Genomic DNA, 21,853 nt, shown 5'->3' on the forward strand with positions numbered 1-21,853 from the left:
CTATGGGAACCACCAGAAAACCAGGGAAGAGCAGAGTTTGTTCCTGAGACATTATGGTAAAAGCAAGCAGGATAATTTTCTACAATCCTTTCAGGCTGCCTTCTTTCATCAGAAAGAGGTGGAGAGAGGGTACCAGTCTCTTCTTATTTTTAAGAATAATCTTTGAAAGTCCCCTTTAAAATTCCCTTCAGAGTCAAGTTCTCCCAAAGCCTAGCTAGGGGAGATGCAGGACTCTGGTCTAAGCCTACCTCAGTCTTTACTTCTGCTATTTAGCCTATCTTTCAGGCCTGATAATTGGTGTGCTGAGCTCCAGTTGTCTTGCAAATTCATAGTGCCTCTTAGAGTCAGATTTACAGTACTGATACAAGGGTACAAGCTTACTTCCACCTTCTGTTGGTGTGTTTAGGGAAAGTTTGTAGGAGCTGAACTGTGATACAAATATATGGCTGCTGGTTCTCAGGTTCTAATTCAGCTTGCATGGCACACATCCAGGGCTGGCTCTGGTTTCTGGTTTCATCTTTGTGTCTTGTATTTTAAAATCTAGTGCCTTAACAGCTGGTGCAGAAAGCGAGTCTCCCCTCTCAGCTTTCTACCTCTGTTGTCACCCTGTAGAGTGCTGGCTAGATTACCCTCCCATTCTCACTATTATGGTTCTCAGTGCCCTCTAGGCCATGAGTTTTCAACCTGGGGTATGCGTATCCCTGGGGGTACTTTGGAGCAGTGTTTCTCAACCTGTGGTACATGTACCCCTGGGGACACATGAGACATGAGACAAGTGTCTTTGTCTGGTCAGGCCGGAAGTTCCGGCTGCTGCCCCTCCCGCTGTGTCCGTTGTGCCGGAGCTTTCACTCCCCAGCATCAGTGTGCTGAGGGATAGGGAGGGAGGCCCCGCACAGGCTGCTTTGCCCCAAGCTGCGATGGAAAAAGTGGGACTCGGCTTGTGGCAGCAAAACCAGAAGTGCCACAGTGGGACTTCTGGTTTTGCTTTTGCCACATCTATTGGCAGGGGATACGTAAAGTACCAGCAGTTGAGAACCACTGCTTTGGAAGGCGTGGAGAAGCCAGTGGTATTTCTGGTCTTGCTGCTGTGCCAGGAACCCCTCCCCCCAGCTTGTCGACTGGGCACCAGGATCCCCCCCACTCCCCTGCTTCTTGACCGCACGTTAGGGACCCCTCTCCCCTGCTCATCGACCGGCCACTGGGGGACTTCCTGCTTCTCAACTGGCTGCTGGGGGTACTCTAACCAGAAAAGGTTGAAAACCCCTGCTCTAGGCTAATAATCTCTGCTACTTACTAAATAGTTCTTCACCTTATTTTTTATCCTCATACTTACTTACAGACATTTGCTCTCTCCTGTCCTAACATCCCAATCTTATTCTTCTCCTTCTGGAAGAATGTTTTCATGTGAACTGGAAATCTACCTCTTATTATAAAAGCTTCCCCCTCCCCCCCCCCCCCCCCCCCCATGGGTAGTCTCATCTTTGATAGTGGGAATTGCCGAAGTCAAAAAGTGACCTCTAATGTTCTGCACATCTGTTTGATGCTGTGGGAGGGAGTGGACATCAGCATCTTCTTTGTTCCACCCACTCTTGGCCCTCCCAGGTCAACAAAGGCCCATTGACCTTCCCTCACTCACAGATATGGTTCCCACCTGGATGAGAATTGGTGGGAATCTGGGGAGGTTTTCAGGCTATCATATGCATCCTTTCATTCACCAGGTGACTGTAATGTCTTCTCATTTGAAGCTGCATTTCTCCCTGGGAGTTACCTGTATAGATTACTGGTTGCTTCTCTCTGGGTGTCTCCTTTCAGTCTGGGCCTGGGCTTCTAGCTACTCCAACTGTGCCCCTGTTTGCCACAGATGTGTAGGTTGAATGGTTCCATGTGCCTTCCCCTCTGCTCTTTCTGTTGCTTCTCCCAGCATGTACATTCCTCCCCTTTCCACTGCCTTCCTGGGCCTCTCTCTCACCCCCCTGACTTTGCCTGGAGTGAGTAACCTCCTGTAGCTGCTATTCCAGCCTCTCCTCCTCCATCTGGAGCAAAAGGGAATGCAGTCAGCCCTTGGCTTTGCATTGAAATGGGGATGCTGCCCCTTTCCCTGCTCTTTGGCTTTGGATCCTTCCATGGCCATTCTGTGTCCCAGCTGTTTCTCATTTTACTGCTGGTCCTTCGCTTACCCTGTGAGCACTCAGCTTTGCTCCTTCTTCAGTTGTACATTTCTAGTGGAGAATGTATTTGTGCATATTGGAGTATTGCCTTCTGTACTTGGTTCTTCTCATTACTGCAGCCCAGCCTGCTACATGTTCTGTCTTTTCATGACTTTTGCAGGTGGACTGTGTCAATCTCTGTGGAGACACCAGTGGAGCTACAGAGGTGAAGCTACAATCTGCTTTTGCACAAGCTGAGCTCTATCACCCATGCATCCTCCTGCTGAAGGACATTGAATTGCTGGGCAGAGACCGAGATGGGGTGGGAGAGGACTCCAGAGTGATCTCCACTCTGAGGCATCTCCTCCTGGACAGAGACCCTGGACTAAGGTGGGGACTCTACCTGCACATCCAAGACAATTGTGTATGCTGTCTGTCTGTCCACAGAGCAACAATCATGGCAAACATTTAAATACTAACTGACAGGATATTCACTTTGACTTTGAAACCAGTAGAGGAATCTCCCAGAGTTGCTTGGTTTATTTCAAAGGGCCTTTAAAGCTCCCTGGGGAATGACTCTAGGGCTTGGGGAATGATGGGATTTAGTCTAAAGCAAATATATTTTATTTGTTTAAATTGGTTCAGATAAGATACTGAAGAAAATATAGCATATGTGGTATGGGGCAAAGTCAGGCCTGGGAGATATGAAAGGTCTGAGCCCGGACACAGTGCTGAAGCCCTGGCATGGTAGAAACAGTGGAGCATAGTGCAGGAGCAGGTGGGAGGGAGATATGGAGTGGGAAGGATGCAGTGTCACTGCAGGAGTGTTAGTGGCTTGGGAGAAAGAGGTAACATAAGCTTTGGAACAGGGTGCTTGAGGTTTAGCCTGGGAGAAAAGAATAATGATACTTGTCACAGTTACACTCAGAAATAAACCCTACCTGCAAAGTAAGCTGTGCCTATTTAAAATAATGGAGCAGGGCATTTTTGTAGGAGAGGGGACTGCTGTCCAGAACATGGCCACAGTTTTCAGAGGGGTTCTGAGGTGGGCTGATGGCAGTGGAAAAGTGGTGTAGTTACAGAGTTATTGTTTCTAGTTCCCTGTTGTGTAACAGACACCACTTGTTTCTCTCCTGTTCCTGTGTGGGCAGCAACCCTGTCCTGGTAATTGGCACAACATGCAGATCACAGGATGTCCCTGCAGATGTACAGACAGCTTTCCTTCACGAGGTGGCAATTACAGCCCCTTCAGAAGAGCAGAGGAAGGCCATTCTGAGCATGCTTACTGCCAGCCTGCCGCTGGGGAAAGAAGTGAGCCTGGCCAAACTGGCACGCAGAAGTGCGGTAAGTGTTGCAGAGAAGGGCAGCTCTGCTTGAGTGGCCAGGCTGAGAATGTGCTGGTTGTCTCTGTCTTAAGTTTGTTGCAACTCAGTGGAGACTTAGTACTGCCACTGTGCCAGGTCAGGCTCCTCACTTTGTCAGCAGACTTATGTTTGCAGAGGGAAGTTTTCTTGTTCCAGTCTGCCTGGTAATACTGACTCCCACATGCCAACTTCCTAGGAGGATTATGTTAACTTGTGACTTCAGCTGCAGGTTTCCTGTGCCTGGTTCCCTGCTCAGCTTTTCATGTAGAAACTTCTATTCAGCAATACATTGTGTAAGGGACTTGAAGTTGTTAGGATTCCAAAACCTGGTTTTATGACCCCTCTTCTTGCATTCTTAGTTTGGCAAAGCATATGCCTTTTGGCAGGAGCACCCAGGCCTGGGCTTTGCTTGAAGTTGCCTTTTTTGAGAGGATGAGCAGCAACCCTTCAGGCTGTGGAGTTATAGGATTGGATGTGGTGGGGGAATGGGAGGCATATACAATTGCCATTGTCAGAAAAGTCTAACCTGCGCTTCTGCAGGCACAGCACAGAATAAATGACTGAAGCTTGAGCCTTGAAAGCTAGTGTGGATGTGGTCCTTCCAGATGTCTGGATTAGCTGTGGAAGGCCTCTGCAAAGAGCCTTCTTACTACGTCATGTGGCTCTGGCAAGGGCTGCTGTTAGTCACTGCTTGTCCCTCCTTCTCCTAGATAGTAAACAGCCAAAGAAAGAGCAGGAGCAGTTGGGGAAGAGACACAGGACCCACTTGCACTGTGGATTGAAACAATATGTTCATCTAACATACAGGCTGTTGGCATGGTTGTGTTCTGGTCCCTCTTGTTGGTTCACATGTGTGATTTTTTTCAGCCTTTCAGCTGTATTGTTGCATTGATATTTCTGTTTTTTTGCATTAAATCTTTATTAGATAGGTCCAAAAATGGGATGTTTGTAGGTCCTTGTGCTAGAATGCACTGAGAAGCATGCATCTACATTTGCCTTTGCAGTTACAGATGTGCACTCGTGTAGCTGGCTGGGTACGGCAACTGGAATTACCAGTGCCAGAAGCTCTGATTGTACACATTCTGCTCCAGTTCTCGCCTACCTTTCCACAAACACGACACTGTCTAGAGCAGGTGGCTCCCTTGATTCAGGTGTGTATGCTGCACTGAAGCTGTTCTCTGCTGGACACATTGTTTGTTTCTTCATCCACAGGGCTTTGTGCTGGGAGATTTCTGTGCCTTGTTGTCCCACAGCAGCCGTGCCGCCTGCTCCAGGATTCAAACCTCAAGGTGATGTAAATGTGGTCTCTGAGTGATCTGGTATGAGTTTGTGGTCAGATACTTTCACTCGTGTGAATGAAAATCTCTGTTTGTGCTCCTTGAAAGATTTATTTTGTCATTCTCTTTCCTCTGAGAGGTTGAAATAGAGGGGTGTATTGTGGGGGAGCATGTGTAGCTGATGGAGGGAAACTCTTGGTAAAGATGTAGTCGAGGCCACGTGGCAGCTGAGGCAGAGAATGGTGAGGACGATGGAGTACCTCTGTGGCCATATCAGCCATGGGGCAGTGATGGAGACTGCAGTGAGGGATGTTCAGCAGTGAGGATGGGTCATGCAGTAATGGGGGCTGCTGCTGGGCAGTGGCAGGTGTGCTCTGTAAGGTAAATTGTCTGCGCTAAGGCAAAGTGACTTAGATGTTTTCCTCTTCTCTTTTGCCAGTTTTCCAGGGGGGCTGAGTGAGGAAGAGGAGAGAGATTTTTGTGCTGCTGGGTTCCCAGTTCTAGAGGAGGATTTTAATGTTGCGTTGGATCAGTTGCATGATGCCCATTCACATGCTGTGGGAGCCCCAAAGGTATGAGCTCTCAGATCCTTCCCATGTTCAGTGGTTTCTTCAGTTAGTGAGTGGTGTGCAATGGCAAGGGACAGGCTGGGTACCAGTCTGTTCAGTGACAGAGACTGTCTCATGAGAGACTATGAGGGTGGGGAGCAAGCTGGCATGGGAGCCTCTTACATTGTGTGAAGCATTAACACACAGCCTTTGGGCTAGACACTCTGCTGGGACTTCTATTCCATGACTTCAGAGCATTTGAAGTGGGGCCATGAGACCCAGAGAGTGCTTTGGGCTGTGTCTGGAGTCCTGTCCTTTGAGCAGTTCTTCATCCAAGAGCTACCAGTCTATGGTAGTGTAAGGGTAGGGAAAGTAGTTACTTTTGTGGCCTGTGCAGGACCAGGTATGTTGCAGCTAAACTATTATGTGATAGCTTATTGGCCTGCCAGGTTTGACTGAAGGCAGAGAGTAACTCTTTTTCAGGGAATATGTTCTGCTCATGGGGCAGTAAGCTATCCAGAAAGGGGCAGAACCTCACCAACTTAAGGTGATTGCATGGTTGCATTTGACATCAAATGTTGACTCCGGGGACAAGATACTCAGCCCCTCTCACCTCCAGCTGCTTTACGCTTCTGACTAAGCATGAAGCACCAGAACACTGATATGAAAAGATGGCCAGGGATTTCCTGGTAAAGGAAATCCTCAGGAGGTGTAAAGCTGGCATGGCTAGCTCTATGCTGCCAACTCCCACCCTTCCCTAGAGCAGGGCAAGACCAGACTGGTGATTCTCAGGCTAGGGAACATCTGGGGACCCATTCCTGTTTGGGTAGTTCGGTGCCAGAGTCAGAATAGTGAAAGCAGGAGGACTGCGTAGAGCTGTCTCCTCTCCCAATCCTACTCCTGCCCCAAGCACAGGTCAGGGACATGGCTGAAAAGCACCTTCACTCATTTCCCTCATTGATCATTCTGGCTAGGAAAGCAAGCAGGTTTGCCTGGCACAATTTTTTTTTTTTTTTTTTTTGTTCATTTTATTGCTCCAGCTTCTGTTATCCTGGAAAGCTTGCACATTTCTTACCTGCTGATTTGGTTTCAGTATTTTATTAGGGCTTGAAATTGGACCTCCTTTGGTTTGTTGAAATACTGTACATGCAAAAATGCACACGTTAATATAAATGTTGTAGTGTGCCTTGTTCTTCCAAAGTCCCTTATAGATAATAAGTAATTCTGTTTTGTATTCATAAATATCTGACGAATTTTCTGATAATTGGCACAGGTTCAGAATATTCTGACCTTTAACTTTGAAAATATACTCAATTTTACTGAAAGAATTTTGGATGAGGCTTTGTGCTTTTTGTTGAAGGGATGCTTTTTAGTTCTTGTTTTCTAGAATTAAAATATTTGTATAAGATTTATAAATAAGTTAATCTTCAGTTTCTGGTTGAGCCTACAGTAAATAGGAAAGAGACTTTGGAATTATTTTAGGAAAATTCTTGAAAACATCAGCCCAGTGTTCAGGAGCCATCAAAAAGGTGATTATGATGTTAGGAATGCTTGAGTAGGGAACTGAAAAGAAAACAGGAAATGTCCATTTTATCACTGTATAAATCCATGGTACAACCACACTTGGATATTGCGTGAAGTTCTGGTGGTCCCCCCTTTCCTTTAGAATGTAGTAGAACTAGAAAAGGTATAGAGAAAGGGCAGCAAGGATAATCAGGGACATGGAGAAGCTTCTGCATGAACAGACACTGAATAGGTTAGTGGTTGGCAACTTTTCAGAGCCCTGGAGCAGAACAACCAGGCTTTTCCCTGATGCCGCTTCTTCTTGATGTCTAGCCCTGGTGCAGTCTTGGGCAAAGCCCCTGCTGCCAAAACATCTCCAACATGGCCAAAACCCCATGCTGCTGAAGCCCCTTGTCCTGGGGTGTTGTAGAGGCTGATAATTTAACCAGGTTGAAGAGAGGAATGGAACAATTCACAGAGGATAGATCCATCAGTGGGTGTTACACATGATAGCTTGTAGTGCAGCCTCAAAATGAGCACTTCCTAGGCCTCTGAATACGGGAAGCTGTAGAGGGGTGAGGGGCAGGGGACAGATCAGTCTGGATTGGCCTTATTTAAATTCTCCTCCCTTTCACATCCACTCTGTGCCACTGAGAGCTAAGAGGATGCTGGATTAGATGGACATATGATACAACTCGGTGTGGCACTTCTGAGTTTTTAGGTAAACTATTAAAACCAATGGATCCCCTGCAATAGAGAGTGAGATTGCCAGCACCAGATGATGAATGTGCCAGACAGGAGACTGGGTACTGACATTTGTTGGACACGCAGGGCTGCTACAGGCCCAAAAGAAACAACTTAGACAGATCTTATTTTGCCATATTTTTCCCAACACAATCATAGCATGTTAAATCATAGTACTTGTAAATCTAGGGAGTATAAATTGTATTCAGACAGAGGCATGTGTTTTCCCAGTAGATGAGATTTGAGGCTGCTTCATTGTCTGAACTTCTGTCCTCTCTTTCTTAAGGAAGACCATTTTCAAATGTAGTTCCATGTTTCATTGGATAACATGGTTAGATTGGGTAACAACGTCTTTCCCATCTCTATTTACAACTGACCACTGCAGCAGGCGTTCTTTCCTGGGTTTTCAGCAAAAACGCCCTTCGGTTTCTTTGCTTCGCTCTGCCATCATTTGCACTCCTCCAGCATCCTGGCTGTTTTTGTATTCTGTTGCCGTCTTAAAAATGAACTGCAGAAGGATAGAGGGATGGAGTGGTTGTTCCATGGCTCTTGCGTCATGGGAGAAAGGAGGCTGAGGAACTTTTTTGTTTTAAAGGCAGCTTTGCTTTTCTCACAGTAGACATTTAGATGTTTTTAGACCTGATTTAAAACCGGCTAGAGAACTGGAGCAGTAGTAGGACCAGGTCAACACAAGGAGCGAAGGAGTGAAAGTGGATTGGCCAAGAGGGAAAGAGATTCTATACTGGACTTGTTTTAAACTCCTTAGTTTTGTCTGCTCCTTCCAGTGTTAGCCCAAGGGAGCTTTCTTCCTGTTCTTTGGTCTCCTAAAAAAGATCCAGCATGTCAAAGGCAAGACTTGATATTCCTGATGCTTCTAGGGGAAAACTCTTTCAGTAAAACCACAGAGCTGTTTATACATCCCCAGTTAGCAGAAATGGCTGAGCCATCCACTCCTATTCTCATTACCCCTTCTCCCCTGGGCAAGGTCCTCCTCAGTGGACCTTATTTCTTGTCATCTGATTGGCTCCTTTCCCAGTGCAGCACACTCACAGCTTGGGTCTTGAAGCTACATGTGTTTGTTTCTTGTCCTTTGCATTTTTCTTTCAGAGAAATGTTGTACCCTAATCACAGTGTCTTCTAGGACTCCATGTTCCTTCTGCACAGGTGGATTTTAGTCCTTCCATACAAATTATTTCCTACTAGCATTTCTAATGGCCTGTACTTTGTTCCAAACTGGAGTGCAGTCTCCATGCTTCAGCCCTCTCCTGTGAGGTATGTTGCTTCCAGACAGCATGCACTCGCTTGTTCCAGGCTTCCCTCTTCAGTTTTTTGCATTAATTTGGGGCTCCTTGTGTAGGTGTAGATTGCATTTGCAGATCTTGTCAGCCTTTCTGCACCAACAAATGACCTAAAAGTGCAATGACAATTTGTGACTGGTCATCTGACAGTGAGTGCAGGTTGCTTTGATTGAGGCATGAATGCTCTGAATTATACTGTGTTCCGGAGTGACAGTGACATGGACAATGGAGTAAGCTAAGTAGCCATGATGGGAAGAGTGGCACTTCTATGAATAGTGTTTTGTCAGACCCACAATGCTTGGGGTCCCTGTGGCAGCCTTCTCAAGGAGCCGTTTGTGCATAGGCCCTAGTTGTTCCTCAACATAAATGACATTTCAGATGGATTGGAGGAAGAGTCTCAGCAGTGTAGGTAGGAAGGAGGTATGGCAGGGTGAGACAGCTTCAGGGTGTTTCTTAGCAGTGATCCATTGACCAATGGCCAGTTAACCAACTAGCTGCCTGCTGAATTCACCCCTTTGTCGATCAATATTTTACTATGAAGCTGTACAGGTACCCTAGATGGACTTAGATGGCAACTTAACAGGTGGAAGGAGTGTAAGGAAGTGCAAGGTAGAAGTTCTTACCATGCTTCCTCTCTGACTTTCCTTGTGTGCTGCAGAGCACTGGGTTGAATGGGATCGGACTTCACAAAACAAGCATGTGAGAATCTGGCTTTCATAGGGGAGGTGTTAAAGGCTAGAAACATCAAGAAACCTTTTTTGTCTCAGGGGTTCTCTGCAAACTGGTCCAAGCCCACTTCTTCCTGGTTCTTGGGCAGTGTTATTTAGGCGCTGGAGAAATCTCACAAGGAAGTCTTCCTTCCTGCTGGCATGGACTGAACTCATTAGTGGTTGGGGCTTCCCCAGCAGAATGGCACGCACTGACCTATGAAATACCAGCAGAGGCTTCAGAGCAGCTGAATCTAGGCCTGAGTATAACCAAGCCCTGAGTGTGCCAGCACATAAGCGTCACGTGGCACACCAGAAACACAACTTGTTACCATGCATTTTGGTTACCTGTTCCCTCTCTCTAAGAGGAGCGGGTAGAGTCAGGAGTACAAATATGGTGTTGTAGGCCAGTGAAAGGGGCTGCAGGGTAGATCGCATGGTCCATGGAGCAGGGTGAGAGCAGGCCAGGGGCTGGCTGAAGGACTGGCAGAAGAGGCAGGATTTTGCAGAGGTGGGTATATGAGGGCTGGGCCAGGAGATGGTGGAATAGCACAGCAAGAGAAAAGGCTTGCCTGTGAAGGGGGAGATGAGGAGACTGTGATATGGAGGAGCCTAGGATGATCAGCTGGAATCTAGGGGTCTGGGAGGGTCTGAGAAGATGGTTCCCCAACACCCAGTGCTGAGATCACCCTGTGCAGAGGTGTCCATGTGCCTGCCAGGATGCTGGACTGGGAGCTGAACAAAGCCTGGAGCAGACGGATGATGTGGCTGTCCTCCTTGCAGATCCCTTCAGTCTTCTGGCAGGATGTGGGTGGGCTCCAGGAGGTGAAGAAGGAGATCCTGGACACCATACAGCTGCCCCTGGAACACCCTGAGTTGCTCTCATTCGGGCTGCACCGCTCTGGTCTCCTACTGTATGGACCTCCGGGGACAGGAAAGACCTTGCTGGCCAAAGCTGTGGCAACTGAGTGTACCATGACTTTCCTCAGGTGAGGGGCAGGGGTCTGTAAAAGGGCATTGGGGCCTGCTTTCCTTGGAGCCTGAGGAGCTTACCTGTGCATGGATGGGAGGCAGCTGGGGTTGGAGAGGTGCTGGCATGGCCTGATCCCTGCTCTCTCCTCCCTGCAGTGTGAAAGGACCGGAGCTAATTAACATGTATGTGGGGCAGAGTGAAGAGAACGTTCGTGAAGGTGAGTGGCTGCCCTAGCCTGGGGTTTGGTGTACACTGACCTGGGGGAGCTAAGCCTAGCTGGCATGCCCAGACATGTGCCTGGGGAGATGGTTCTCCCCTCAGGAAGGAGTGGAAATTAGGCCCCTAGCTCATCCCTCTGTAATCAGTCTGCTCTAAAGAGGACTCGCACCCGGCCAGTCTTCCAGCCCCAGTTAATCCTTTCCGTAACCCCCAGCCTTGCCTGTTCCTCCTTACCATCCCAGCTCTCCACATCTTGCCTCTCGCATGCCTTGTTGTCTGCAGTGTTGCTCATCCAGACCTCCCTATTTGTCACCATTGCAATCCTCTTCCTCTCCTCTCCTACAACCAACACCACCTGCTTAAAGGTTTCCTACCACCTCTCCCTAATCCTGATTTAAATTTCAGCTCCTTAATATCCTTTTTGCAGCCCTTGGTAATCGCCCTCATCTGCTTTCCAGTGCCATTTCCTTCCAGCCTGGTCTGTGCCTTGTCAGTGCCTTCTCCATACCACTCTTCATTGTTTGCATTGGTGTACCCTAGAGACCACAGGCAAGGTTCAGGGCTTTATGGTGGTGGGTGCTGTACAGGCATATACAGGAGGGCTATGTTGTGTACAGCCCCCCAGCCTTGGCTCATGTTGGGAAATAACCTAGGGGTGCTGGGAGAGGTTTCCTTTGTGGTGGTAGACAGCAGTCCCAGCATGTCCCTAGACCACTGTGGCCTGCCCCTTCCTCCTATGCTCTACCTTAGGAATGGGAGGCCTGGAGCAGCTGTCTTGCTCTCATCTTTGCAGCATCCTGCTCCTATTGCTGGCATTGCTTTCTTTCCGAGAGAGCCGCATTCCTGGGTAGGTTGGGCAGATGGTTTCCAGGGTGATGGGACTGTCTTCTCTCCCCATGGGCATGCCTTTCTGTGACCTGTTCTGTGGCATCCACACTCTGCATGTCTCTTTCCTCCCAGTGTTTGCCAGAGGCAGGGCAGCTGCTCCCTGTGTTATCTTCTTTGATGAACTGGATTCCTTGGCACCCAGCCGTGGGCACAGTGGGGATTCAGGAGGTGTCATGGATCGGTGAGTACTGGCCAGGCCCTTCTTTGGCATATGTGGTAGGACAAGGCATCAATCTATGACCTAGGTGTGCATGAAAACTCCTGGTTGGGCAGAGCACTGTCCTCATAGCCTCTAGCTTTGGCTTCTTTTCCGTGCTGGGTCTGACGTACTGTTGCACTGACCCAGGCATGGGATGGTGGGAGTGTCCAGTATTTGCTCTGTACTGAGTCACTGTGGGCTCCAGTCTGGGATCAGTCCCATAGTGCTGGGTACAATGCAGACATAAGAAGGCAGACCCACCTTCCCTGTAGCCTAGAGAAGCTCCTTGTGTGCTCCTTGGCACCATCCTGTCCTTCCCCCTAGTTGCCCATGTTTGCATTGAAAAAGCCACTCTAGAGGCATCCCTTGGGGTCAGAGCACAGGGTTCTGAACAAACTTGTGCAAATGCAGTCCTTGCCCATAGAAGCTCCAGGCCTGGCTGCTGGTGCAAGTCTAGCCTGCCCCTTGTTTAGGCCCAGAAGCTCTTCAGGGTAGGGCATCCTTGGGAAGCAGCTCATCCCTCTCAAATGGTCCATTGTCATGTGCAGCTCCGTGGCTCTGGCAGTGGCATTTCTCAGCACATGAGTACAGAGGTGGAGCAGCTGAGCATAAGGATGCTCTGAGCCTGGGGGCAGTGCTGGGTTGGCAAGGGAGCTGCAGGACTAGGATAAACTCATGTCAGCTGGGCATGACTGCCAACTGATGGAAGGGACCCCCAGGTCTGATGGACAGTAGGGCCTGGCAGCTGAGCTCATTGCTCAAGGGCTTCATCTGTGATTAGCAATCACATCTATGTGTGGAATGCAGTCAGTAGACATGGGCGTCTGCCTGTCCATATATGGTCCTTCTCACCCAGGCAGTTGAACACTTAACCAGCCCTAGTGGATGCAGCTTTACCCTCTTCCTGTGAGGAAGAGCAAGGGAAGGGATTTGCCTGAGATCACAGAGTCATTCTGGCAGGGCTGGGCATGACTTGGTGTCACCTCTGTTGTCTGAGGGTGTGGCACATGGTGCCTGGGTGATGCCATTGGTGCCCTGCTACAGGGGTCTTGGTAACTCAGGGGCCCTGCTAGGGTGGTTCATCGTGTCAGTGGCTGTGCTTGTGCAAAGCCCTTTAGGTATGCAAGTGGTGTGGGGGCTTGGGCAGCACAGTCCAGTCAGTAGGGTACAGGACCAGAGGTTGAGTAGCTCAGGTTCTGTTCCCAGCTCTGTTGACCAGTTGCTGTCCTGTATGAGGCCTTTTTGGTCTGTGCACTCTAGAGGAGTTGCCGTCTCCCAGTGTGTATATGCATAGCACCTTGTACAATGGGGCTTGGCTTTGGAGGGGGGGCATCCGGGTGCTGCTGTAATACAAATGAGTACTAACAGTAGTGGTAAGCAGCCCTGGATTTGGGAGGTGCATTCATGTTCTACACTGGGTTTGCCAGTAACTCCTGGGTGTCCCTTCCCCTACTCTACCTGGTAGAGTTGTCTCCCAGCTGCTGGCGGAACTTGATGGCCTTCATTCCACCCAGGAAGTATTTGTGATCGGAGCCACAAACAGACCTGACTTGCTGGACCCTGCACTGCTGCGGCCTGGCAGGTACATGGCACACTGCTCTCCGCACCTTTCTTCATGTAGTTGTTTTCCCCTCCACAGATAATGTTCAGCTCCCCACACGGCTGTCAGGTGAGTCATTTCTTGAGCAGCACCTTGGCTTTTGGGACCTGTGAGTGACTGTGGCAGGTGCCAGTGTTTATATTTAAAAAAAACCCCAAACCCATCACTTTTAAGGCACTGCAGAAAGCTCTAGGTCTCTATTGCAGCTGTTTCCCTGCCTACTACTTGCTCCTGCATGCCACTCTACTTGCATGTGTCCTCTTGAAGGCTGATTTGGGATGCAGGCTCCTAGAACAGGGTCTGACTTCTCTGCTTGTTCAGTGCCCAGCACGCCAGGGCCCCAGGCCACGTGGTGAAAATAATAGGGCTAGTTAAACGCCAGTATCCCCAGCCCCTTTAGAAAAAGAGCAGAGAAGCCCTGAGGGACTGGGTAGGGGATAGCATTGTGTAGGGGATGCTGCAGAAGCTGAGTACTGGCTTCCATCTCAACCCCCTCATAGGAGACATGTTAAGGTGGGAATGAATACATCTGAAGCATAGCTATGCTGGCCAGCAGCTAGGATTGTACAACAACAGGGCTGGAAGAGACTTCTATGGTCCAACTCCCTACTGAAGGCATGGTCATCGCTGTCTGAACCATATAAAATGTCTGACGTATGCCTAAAACTGTGCAATCAGTCTTGCTCCACAGCTACGAGGCACATTGCCCAAAGGCAGCAAAAGCACCCAAACTTGCCACAGGCAAAAGTAGGGGATGAGGGCTATCAATGTACCACTGCAAGGGTTGTTAAAATACACTTGAGGGATGCAAGGAAGAGGGCCATGCCATCAGCTACAGAGGAAGGCAAAATTCTCCACAGTCTGTACTAGTTTGACCATGGTGTAACACTTCTTTCTGACCCCAAATGTGGTGATCAGTCAGAGCCTTAGCAGGGGAGGGGCAAGACCCTTTAGCCAGGAGCCTCCAGCTTTCAGTCCCAGCAGGACCACTGACGCCCCCCAATCTAAAATCCCCAGCCTTAGCTGCAGCCAACACCCAGTGCTTCTGAGATGCAACCCCCTACCTTCTAACACCTGTAGCAACAGGAGGGGAGAAAAAAATTCCTTCCCAGTCCCATGTGGCAACTATTAAAACCCAGAAACATGATGGGGGTGAGAATCAAACACTGCTCTGCAACCTGGGAACAGCAAGCATAACTCCATGTTCCTCTGACTGGACAGTCAGAATTCCTCTTTCTGTATCCCCTCCATGAATGATGCATGCTCCCAGAGGCTGGGGTAATACAGCGACTGCCCACAATGGGCGGTGGCAGGGGTGTGATGGCAGGAAGTTCTGGCAGGTGGCCGCAGCAGTGTCAGTGGCAGGAGGTGGGGTCGTGAGTGCCAACCAGCGGTCGGCAACCATTCACAGACGCTGCCAGCAGCAGCGACGATCGGCAACCACCCACAGACGCGGTGGGAGATGGGGGGATGTGCCTGTAGGTGCTGCTGGCAGCATCGGCAGCACTTCTGTCAGGGGGTGCATGTGCACTCCCTACACATCTCCAGTGATGCCCTCCATTAACTTACCCTAGCTGTTTTAATCTTCTTTCATGACAGAAGGAGCCTTTGCAGCCAGGAAATAAGTTAGAACAGTTCAGTAGCTGCCCTTACTTGGACTGGAGGTGGGATGGGCTGAGGGTTCCCTGGTTTATAGCCACTATGGTCTCTCTGCTCCCAGCTTTTGCACTCCTTGTGAATGGAGACTGTGCTCCTGCTATGAGAGAGCAGCCCCATGGACAGAGGGTGTGCTATTGGGGGATATCCTAGCCCTGGATGCACCGGACCAGTCAGCAGAAACAGGCTTGCCCTGAGGTTTCTCCACCCTTGACTGCCTCTCTCCCTCCTGGGCAGGTTCGACAAGCGGGTCTATGTGGGTATGAATGAAGACCGGGAATCTCAGCTGAGAGTGTTGATTGCCATCACAAGAAAGTGAGTGCCTGCCAGGCTGCCTCAACCAGCAAGGAGCCATCTCCAACTTGCCCCTATGGCATATGCCCTGCAGCAGGGCTGGATTCAGGAGGGAGTGGTATGGGAGGGGGGGGCAGATTGGCAAGCAATCAAAGCAGCACATATGGAATGTGGGACTCTAAAGGGTCCCTTGCTTAAGTTGTGGTGAACCAGCAGCTGGTGGGGGGGTAGTTGCTGTAGGGTTAGTCAGCATCTTCCTCCCTGTTGCTCTCCAGCCACTGCTCCAATCTTGGAGACTGCTTTTGGCTTTGACCTTATTTGGGAGGGATAAGCAGGGTGCAGTGCAGGCCAGCCCAGCTCTCCCCACCCCTTCCAGTCAGGAGTCAAAGGGATCTGCAGACCTGTAGTGGAGCCAGGGCTTCACCTCAGGTCAGATCCTCAGCAGGAAGCATCTGAATTTTTAAAAGTTGGTGCCACTTGACACCATTTGGATACCTGGCACTATGGGGTCAAGTCTCCATCGCTTTGCTCCATGGGAAGGAGATTGGAAACAGTCGTGATCCAGCAATGACTTAGTTCCATTGTGTAGAGACAAAAAGCAGCAGGGCAGCAGTGAGTGATGGCCCGTTGCTTTCTAGAGGGGATGTTCTGTGGATTGCTTTGCTTCCTCCAGTGCTCTAGCCCAGTGGTTCTCAACCTCTTTTGTACCAGGATCCATTTGTAAACATCGATGGCCAGTCCTGACCCAGTAAATAGTTTAAGTAGAAAACATCCCCCTGGCCCTGCTGGTGCCCCTCACTCCCGACCTGCTGCCCCCAGCCCCCCAGTGTGTGGGGCATGGAGGGGACACGTGCCTGCCTCAGATTTGTATACCCGCAGCTGGCAATGGGCTGCAGCCTGGCATCGGCATGGGCAGGAGCCACTTCCACAGCTCAGCAGGCAGGACTCAGCCCAGGAGGGATGGTCTGAGGCAGCAAGACTCATAGCTGCCACTACCAGGACCCCTGCACTGCCAGCAGCGTGAAGAGTTACAGACTGGGGGTGGGGCTGCAGTGCCTCACCTCCTGCTAGCCTCTTGCCTACCAGGCTTCAGCTCTACCCCACTGCCATGGTCTGGCCACCACTCTCCTCAGGCCACCCATGCTGCCCACTGCCCCACCTACCCTCAGGTCTGAAGTGGGCAGCGATGGCAGCAGTAGCTGGGCCATGGCAGCAGGGTAGAGTCACAGCCTGGTTTGCGAGTGGCTGGAGGTGATGGGGAAGTTAGGGCAGCATGGGTCCTGGTGGTGGCAGCAGCAGTGAGTCTTGCTGCCCTACTCTGCCCTCCTGCACTGGGTCCTGCCTGTTGAGCCATGGAGGTGGCTCCTGCCTGTGCCAGGCTGCAGCCTCATGTCCACTGTGGGTGCATAAATCTAGGGAGGCAAATGCCCCCTCATGCCTCCTGAAGCATTGCCTGTGCTCCCTTCAATGCATCATTTTTGCACTCCTGCCATGCCCCATAGACTTTTCTGCAGGGAGCTGTGGGAGCTGCTCTTCATGCTGCCTGGCTGCCACTTGCGTGCATGCGCACACACATGCAGGTGGCACCCCCTGCCTGATCACCCTCCTCCTGCTTCCCCAGTCCTAAGCAGCCCCTTGCATGCTGAAACTCTGCTAGCCTCCAAAGGGAAACCCACATTTTCCCATATTTTTCTCCTTTAAAGGAGAAAATCTGTGTTTTTCCATGGCAAATGGAAAACCAGAATCCCTATTTATTATGTATGCACAGTGCTAACATATGGTGAAGCACAAGCAGCATCTATTTTTTCAAAAATGTATGGAAAATATGATCCATTTTTTAAGTTCACAACCCTTTCATATATTCTTGCAGCTCACTTTTGGGTCATGACCCATGGGTTGAGAAATGCTGCTCTAGCCTTTTCCCATATGTTTTATCCCCTGCCCTGCTTTGAAGTGGTCGCTGCTCATCTCTTAATTCTCAGGAGGGTGGCCAGGCGTGTTCTGGTAGAAGAAAAGCTGTTTTCATTGCTAATTTTCATTTTGCAAGGTTATGTTTGGCAGCTTAGCACTCTCCTGTGCTGCAGGGGTGACATAGCTTCTGCTGTGTGGGGTTTGGACAGGATTTTCTAGTGCTGAATTGACTGGTTTTACTTTGGTACTGGTAGTTCTTGTTTGGGAGGAGTGTGGAGCTAGGGGTCAGGTCTCCAGATCCTCTTTTTTTTTTTTCCAGATCAATAGCTCTAAATTACCCCTGGGTCTAGGGAGCAAGCACAAGGGCCCACACGTGAGCACTGCCTGATGTGATCCCCTGGGGGGTAGGTGAGCAGGTAAACCCAGTTTGGTTTGGAGCAGCTGGTGCAGAGCATAGAAGGTGCTAAACAGGGAGAGGAGCTATTGTGGGATGTGATTACTCCTGCTCCAGACCTTCCAGCTGCCTTATTTCTCTGAGTCTCATCTTTCTGTGATCCAAGCACTGGGTATTTCTCCCCCTGGCAGGTTTAAATTGGACCCTTCGGTGAGTCTCACCAGTATCCTAGACAAGTGCCCTGCCCAGCTGACTGGAGCAGATCTGTATGCGCTCTGCTCAGATGCCACGATGCATGTCATCAAACGGAAAGTGGAGTGCATTGAAGAAGGTAGGAGCCCATGCCTGCCACTTTTGCTGCTGAGAGTAACTAATACACATGCAGTTGGGAGGCCTGTGCAGTGTTTTCTTGCTCCGACCATGTGTTTTTTGTCGGGAAGGAGGCAGGCAAGTGCTTTTGTGCTGGTCTCTGAAATGCAGAGATCTTAAACATCACGTGAAGGTCAAGGAATGGGCTCTTATCTGGCCATCCTGGGGTCAGCCCCAGCTTACTGGAGTTGCTGGCTGGACTTTCCCTTTTCTTTGTGTCAGTCTGTGGGCAATGGTGATGAGGCAGCTGCACAATAGCGGGTTTGATGCCAGGCTGTGAGGATGACTGAGTGAGGGGGAGCATGGCCAGGATTAGTGTAACTGACTCAGAAGAGAGGACTCCCACAGTTTTATATGTACAGCTCCAAATGCCATAATGCTTTACGCACGGAGTAGCCATCTGCCCCTAGGGCACACAAGACCTGTTGGGCCTCAATCATGCCATTCTCATAAACCCATCCTTTCCACTTCGGCTGCTGGCAGAAGGAATGTGTACAGTAGTTGGTGACTGGGAAGGCCTTCTGTTTAGGGTCTGTGCAGCCCTGCATTGGACCTGGCCAACAAGATATTCGAGGGGACACGTTCTCCCCTTGTCACTACAGTGGGAGGCACAGGAAATGAGGTGTCCATGAAGGTCTGTGCTGCTTCTGATGTCACCAGTCACCCTTCCTTGTTCTCAGTCTCTGTCCAGCTGTACCTTCCTTCTGGAAGCTGAAGTGCATGGGATCTACTGCAAGAAGGGCATGCCCAGGGCCTGGGGTTGGCAGCAATTTGCATAAGTGAGTTGGTGTCTGCACTATGGCCAACCTGCTCGGGCTCCTAAAATCGGGACTTGTCTAGGATTTGTCTCTTTTTGCCTCCTGCTCTTGGGGTACGTGAGTTGCAGCTCTAAGCCTTTCTCCACAGCCCTGGCTGTAGGAATATCCTTAAAATTAATTCCCACCTCATTTTGTGATCCTTGAGCCTGGGGCTTAAATACTACCCCTGCATTGCAAGCTGCAGTCATCCTGCAGGGTGTGGGGGGGCTGCTCAGAGGGCCCAGCCCTTATGCCTGGATGAAGTTCAAGGACCTCTGCCTTCCTGGGAAGCAGGTTCTGAATTGCTCAGACTGCAGCAGCCTCTTTTACACAGGAAAGATTTTGAACATGGAATAATGTGTTAAAGGCTACACCCATGTGGGCTAGGAGGAGGAGGGGACAATTGACTGGCTGCAAGCTGCAGGGGTTGGAACCAGCTGAAAGAGAGCACTTGGCCCAAGGGGAAGGAGCGCCTCCCAGTGCTCCTTAACAGTTTGATGGCATAATTAAACCAGAGTCCCTGTTGGGGCTTGTTCAGCTGCGCTCTGCAAGTGTACATGTGCACTCTGCACCAGGGACTGGGGATGACCATGTGCTCTGCTTTGCAGGGCTAGACACAGAGAGCTCTGATCTTGTCCTGACCATGGAGGACTTCCTGCAAGCTGTTGCTGGGCTGCAGCCATCTGTTTCTGACCAGGAGCTGCTTAGATACAAGCTGATCCAGCAGAAGTTTGCAGCCTGCTAGCATCTAACAGGACAGGAAGGCATGGAGCATGTGGGACCACGTGGCTGGCACTAATGCAGCAGGGTCTGGGAGACTACCCAGACCCAGGACAGAACCCTTAGAAGCAGGGGAGTTGTAGTCTGTTGATCCATGACCAAGTATGGCACCCAGCCAGGTTAATGGGGTAGGATTTTTGCCATGGAGCTGAGGCTGCTGCCAGTATTGTGAGGGGGTGGGAGCATCTTGGCTCTTAACCTGCTTTCTCCTTCCAGCCTTTCCCTGCTCAGCCTTGTAAATCTTTGCAGGCACCCTCCTACCTGTGTGTTTGTCTGATGTATTCCACAGCCCACTCTGTACCTTTGAGGCTGGTGGTGAGAGGCAGGCCTTGAATTTATCTGTGGATCACTCTGGAAAGAAATGCTACTCCAGCTCCTGGGAGACTGCACTGGTCAGGATGTTATGGAGAGTGCCAGGGCTGCCCTTGCATCTAGGGCACAGCAAGGAGTGATGTCACAGCTGAATGCCTGGGAAGGGGGTGGGACAGTACCAGCGGGCATGTGTGGGTGTTTGTTGAGGCTTTGACCCTTACCGTTTCCCAAGCCCACCATCTAGAGAGGAGTATTACTCCTCAAGACCGAGCCTCTACAGCTGTGGGCGTGTGAGAAGAAAGGTGCAGTGCTCACCCATTCCAGGGGCTTGGCTGGTATTTAGAAGATCTTTTAGGCAGCCATGCACCTATCTGAAGGGCCTGCGCTGTGAGGAGGGCACCATCCATATTGTGTCTGAGCCAGGCAGGGAGAATTGTGCTGCAGTGGATGTGCAGACTGTACAAGTGCTGTGTAAATAAAAATGACCTGCTCCAGTTCTCTACCAGGGCAGTTCTCTGTACTGTCTCATGGCCTCACCTCTGCACAGGGCCGCAAGATCCTGCTAAGCCAGCTAGCTTTGTCAAGAATCTGAGGTACAGGCTTGGTTGTCTGCTCCTTAGGGGGTTATTTCATTGCCTATTTCTGCCTCCCAGTAGTCTGATCTAGGCATGGGCAGTTCTGCAGGGTGTTTGGGGAGGGAGGAGGGGGTGTTAATGGCCATCACTAGCCTCTGATTGAACTGTATGTGTGTGCATGCACACACCAAAGCTCAAGAGAGTCCTTGGGAGTGTGGCTACCCAGGCTAGTTAGGTCATGACCAGAATCAGTGATGGGACCTGAATCAGTACTTGGGCAACTGCCTGTTGTTGCCAGGGAAGCAGCAGATGCCCCAAACCACGAGCAGCACAGCTGGGGACTATGCAGGGGAGGAGACTCTTGTATTCTGTGCCGTTGGTTTTGACTCCTCACCAGCTTGGCCCTGCTCCATGAGATGCCATCCATTTGCCCCTGTTCTGTGAAGTTCTTCAGGGTGAGGTGTGGTGTTGAGGGTTTCAGTGAGATAGGCCTTGCTGTAAATATACAGCATAGTCAAAGCTGAAAGTGGTTTTGAGAGTGCTGTATTCACCCACTGGCATAACCGGACTCCGCTACATTCTCAGCCAGGAGGAGCCAAAACACATTGCGGTATGCTCCAGAGGGCCTGAAACCCACGAAACCCAGCTAAGGCAGTGCAAATATCTGAATACATAATGTAGCCAGCTTATTGGGCAAGGTAGGAGAAAAATAGACATGCAGAAGTTCACAGGAAGCCTCTAGAAACCAGCTTCATTAGCCCACAATTTTGGGAAGGGTTCCAGGTTGGTTGCCACAGTGCTAGTCAGGCTGGAATTCCTGCCTGCATAAGATTTAGTGGCCCCCAGGTGCCTTCCCTCTCCTTTCTCACTCCCCCTTTTATTCAGCATTGTAGAAGGAATGCCAAGAGTGGTCTTAGCTGGTCTCTGTGTCAAGCTCCCCAAAACAGGGAGGGGGCAGTGTCTCTGAGCCAGTGGTTGCCCCAGTCTCTCTCGTAGCTCTCCAGCAGGGAAGAGCAGCCCAGGAACAGGCAGGAGCCAGTTACACTTCTGTTGGTGCCTGCTGCAGAGTCCTAGGACATTGGTGAGGGATCTGGGTAGAAGCCCCCATCCTCTCTTCTAGGGGATAAAATCCCCTTTGGGTAAGGTCAGAGGCTTATGAGAACTCAGCTCCATCAGCACTGGGCATGGGCCTTTGCAGCAGAACCAAGCTAGGCCTGAGGACTTGCAGTGCTCTTCTTCCCCCTGCCCCCAGTGAGGTAGGCCAGTGTACCTCTCCTGGGGACACAATGGGTTCACTG

The 21,853-nt window shown here is 50.3% G+C and overlaps 1 protein-coding gene across 7 annotated transcripts in view; it reads left to right on the plus strand.

The window, feature by feature from the left end:
- The window catches only part of PEX6 (peroxisomal biogenesis factor 6), a 48,360-nt gene that overhangs the window by 12,288 nt on the left and 14,219 nt on the right, over positions 1-21,853 (plus strand). For 2 of the 7 annotated variants that reach the window (XR_009458980.1, XR_009458981.1), the window contains exons 7-17: positions 2,329-2,537; positions 3,299-3,491; positions 4,724-4,800; positions 5,228-5,360; positions 10,372-10,577; positions 10,717-10,778; positions 11,574-11,627; positions 11,741-11,849; positions 13,333-13,449; positions 15,361-15,438; positions 17,914-18,053. Coding sequence is in view for 3 of the 7 variants with exons in the window: in XM_014603961.3 (XP_014459447.2) it covers positions 2,329-2,537; positions 3,299-3,491; positions 4,724-4,800; positions 5,228-5,360; positions 10,372-10,577; positions 10,717-10,778; positions 11,574-11,627; positions 11,741-11,849; positions 13,333-13,449; positions 15,361-15,438; positions 17,914-18,053; positions 19,497-19,633 (1,515 nt within the window). In the remaining 4 variants the exon portion in view is untranslated. Of the gene's footprint in view, positions 1-2,328; positions 2,538-3,298; positions 3,492-4,723; positions 4,801-5,227; positions 5,361-10,371; positions 10,578-10,716; positions 10,779-11,530; positions 11,628-11,740; positions 11,850-13,332; positions 13,450-13,506; positions 13,537-15,360; positions 15,441-17,913; positions 18,054-18,771; positions 18,871-19,496; positions 20,483-21,853 lie in introns of those variants that run through there. The other 5 variants (XR_009458982.1, XM_014603961.3, XM_059720403.1 and 2 more) reach the window with 5 other exon arrangements.

The sequence above is a fragment of the Alligator mississippiensis genome, chromosome 1, assembly GCF_030867095.1.
Source record: "Alligator mississippiensis isolate rAllMis1 chromosome 1, rAllMis1, whole genome shotgun sequence".
In the NCBI taxonomy this organism is placed as follows: Eukaryota; Metazoa; Chordata; order Crocodylia; family Alligatoridae; genus Alligator; species Alligator mississippiensis.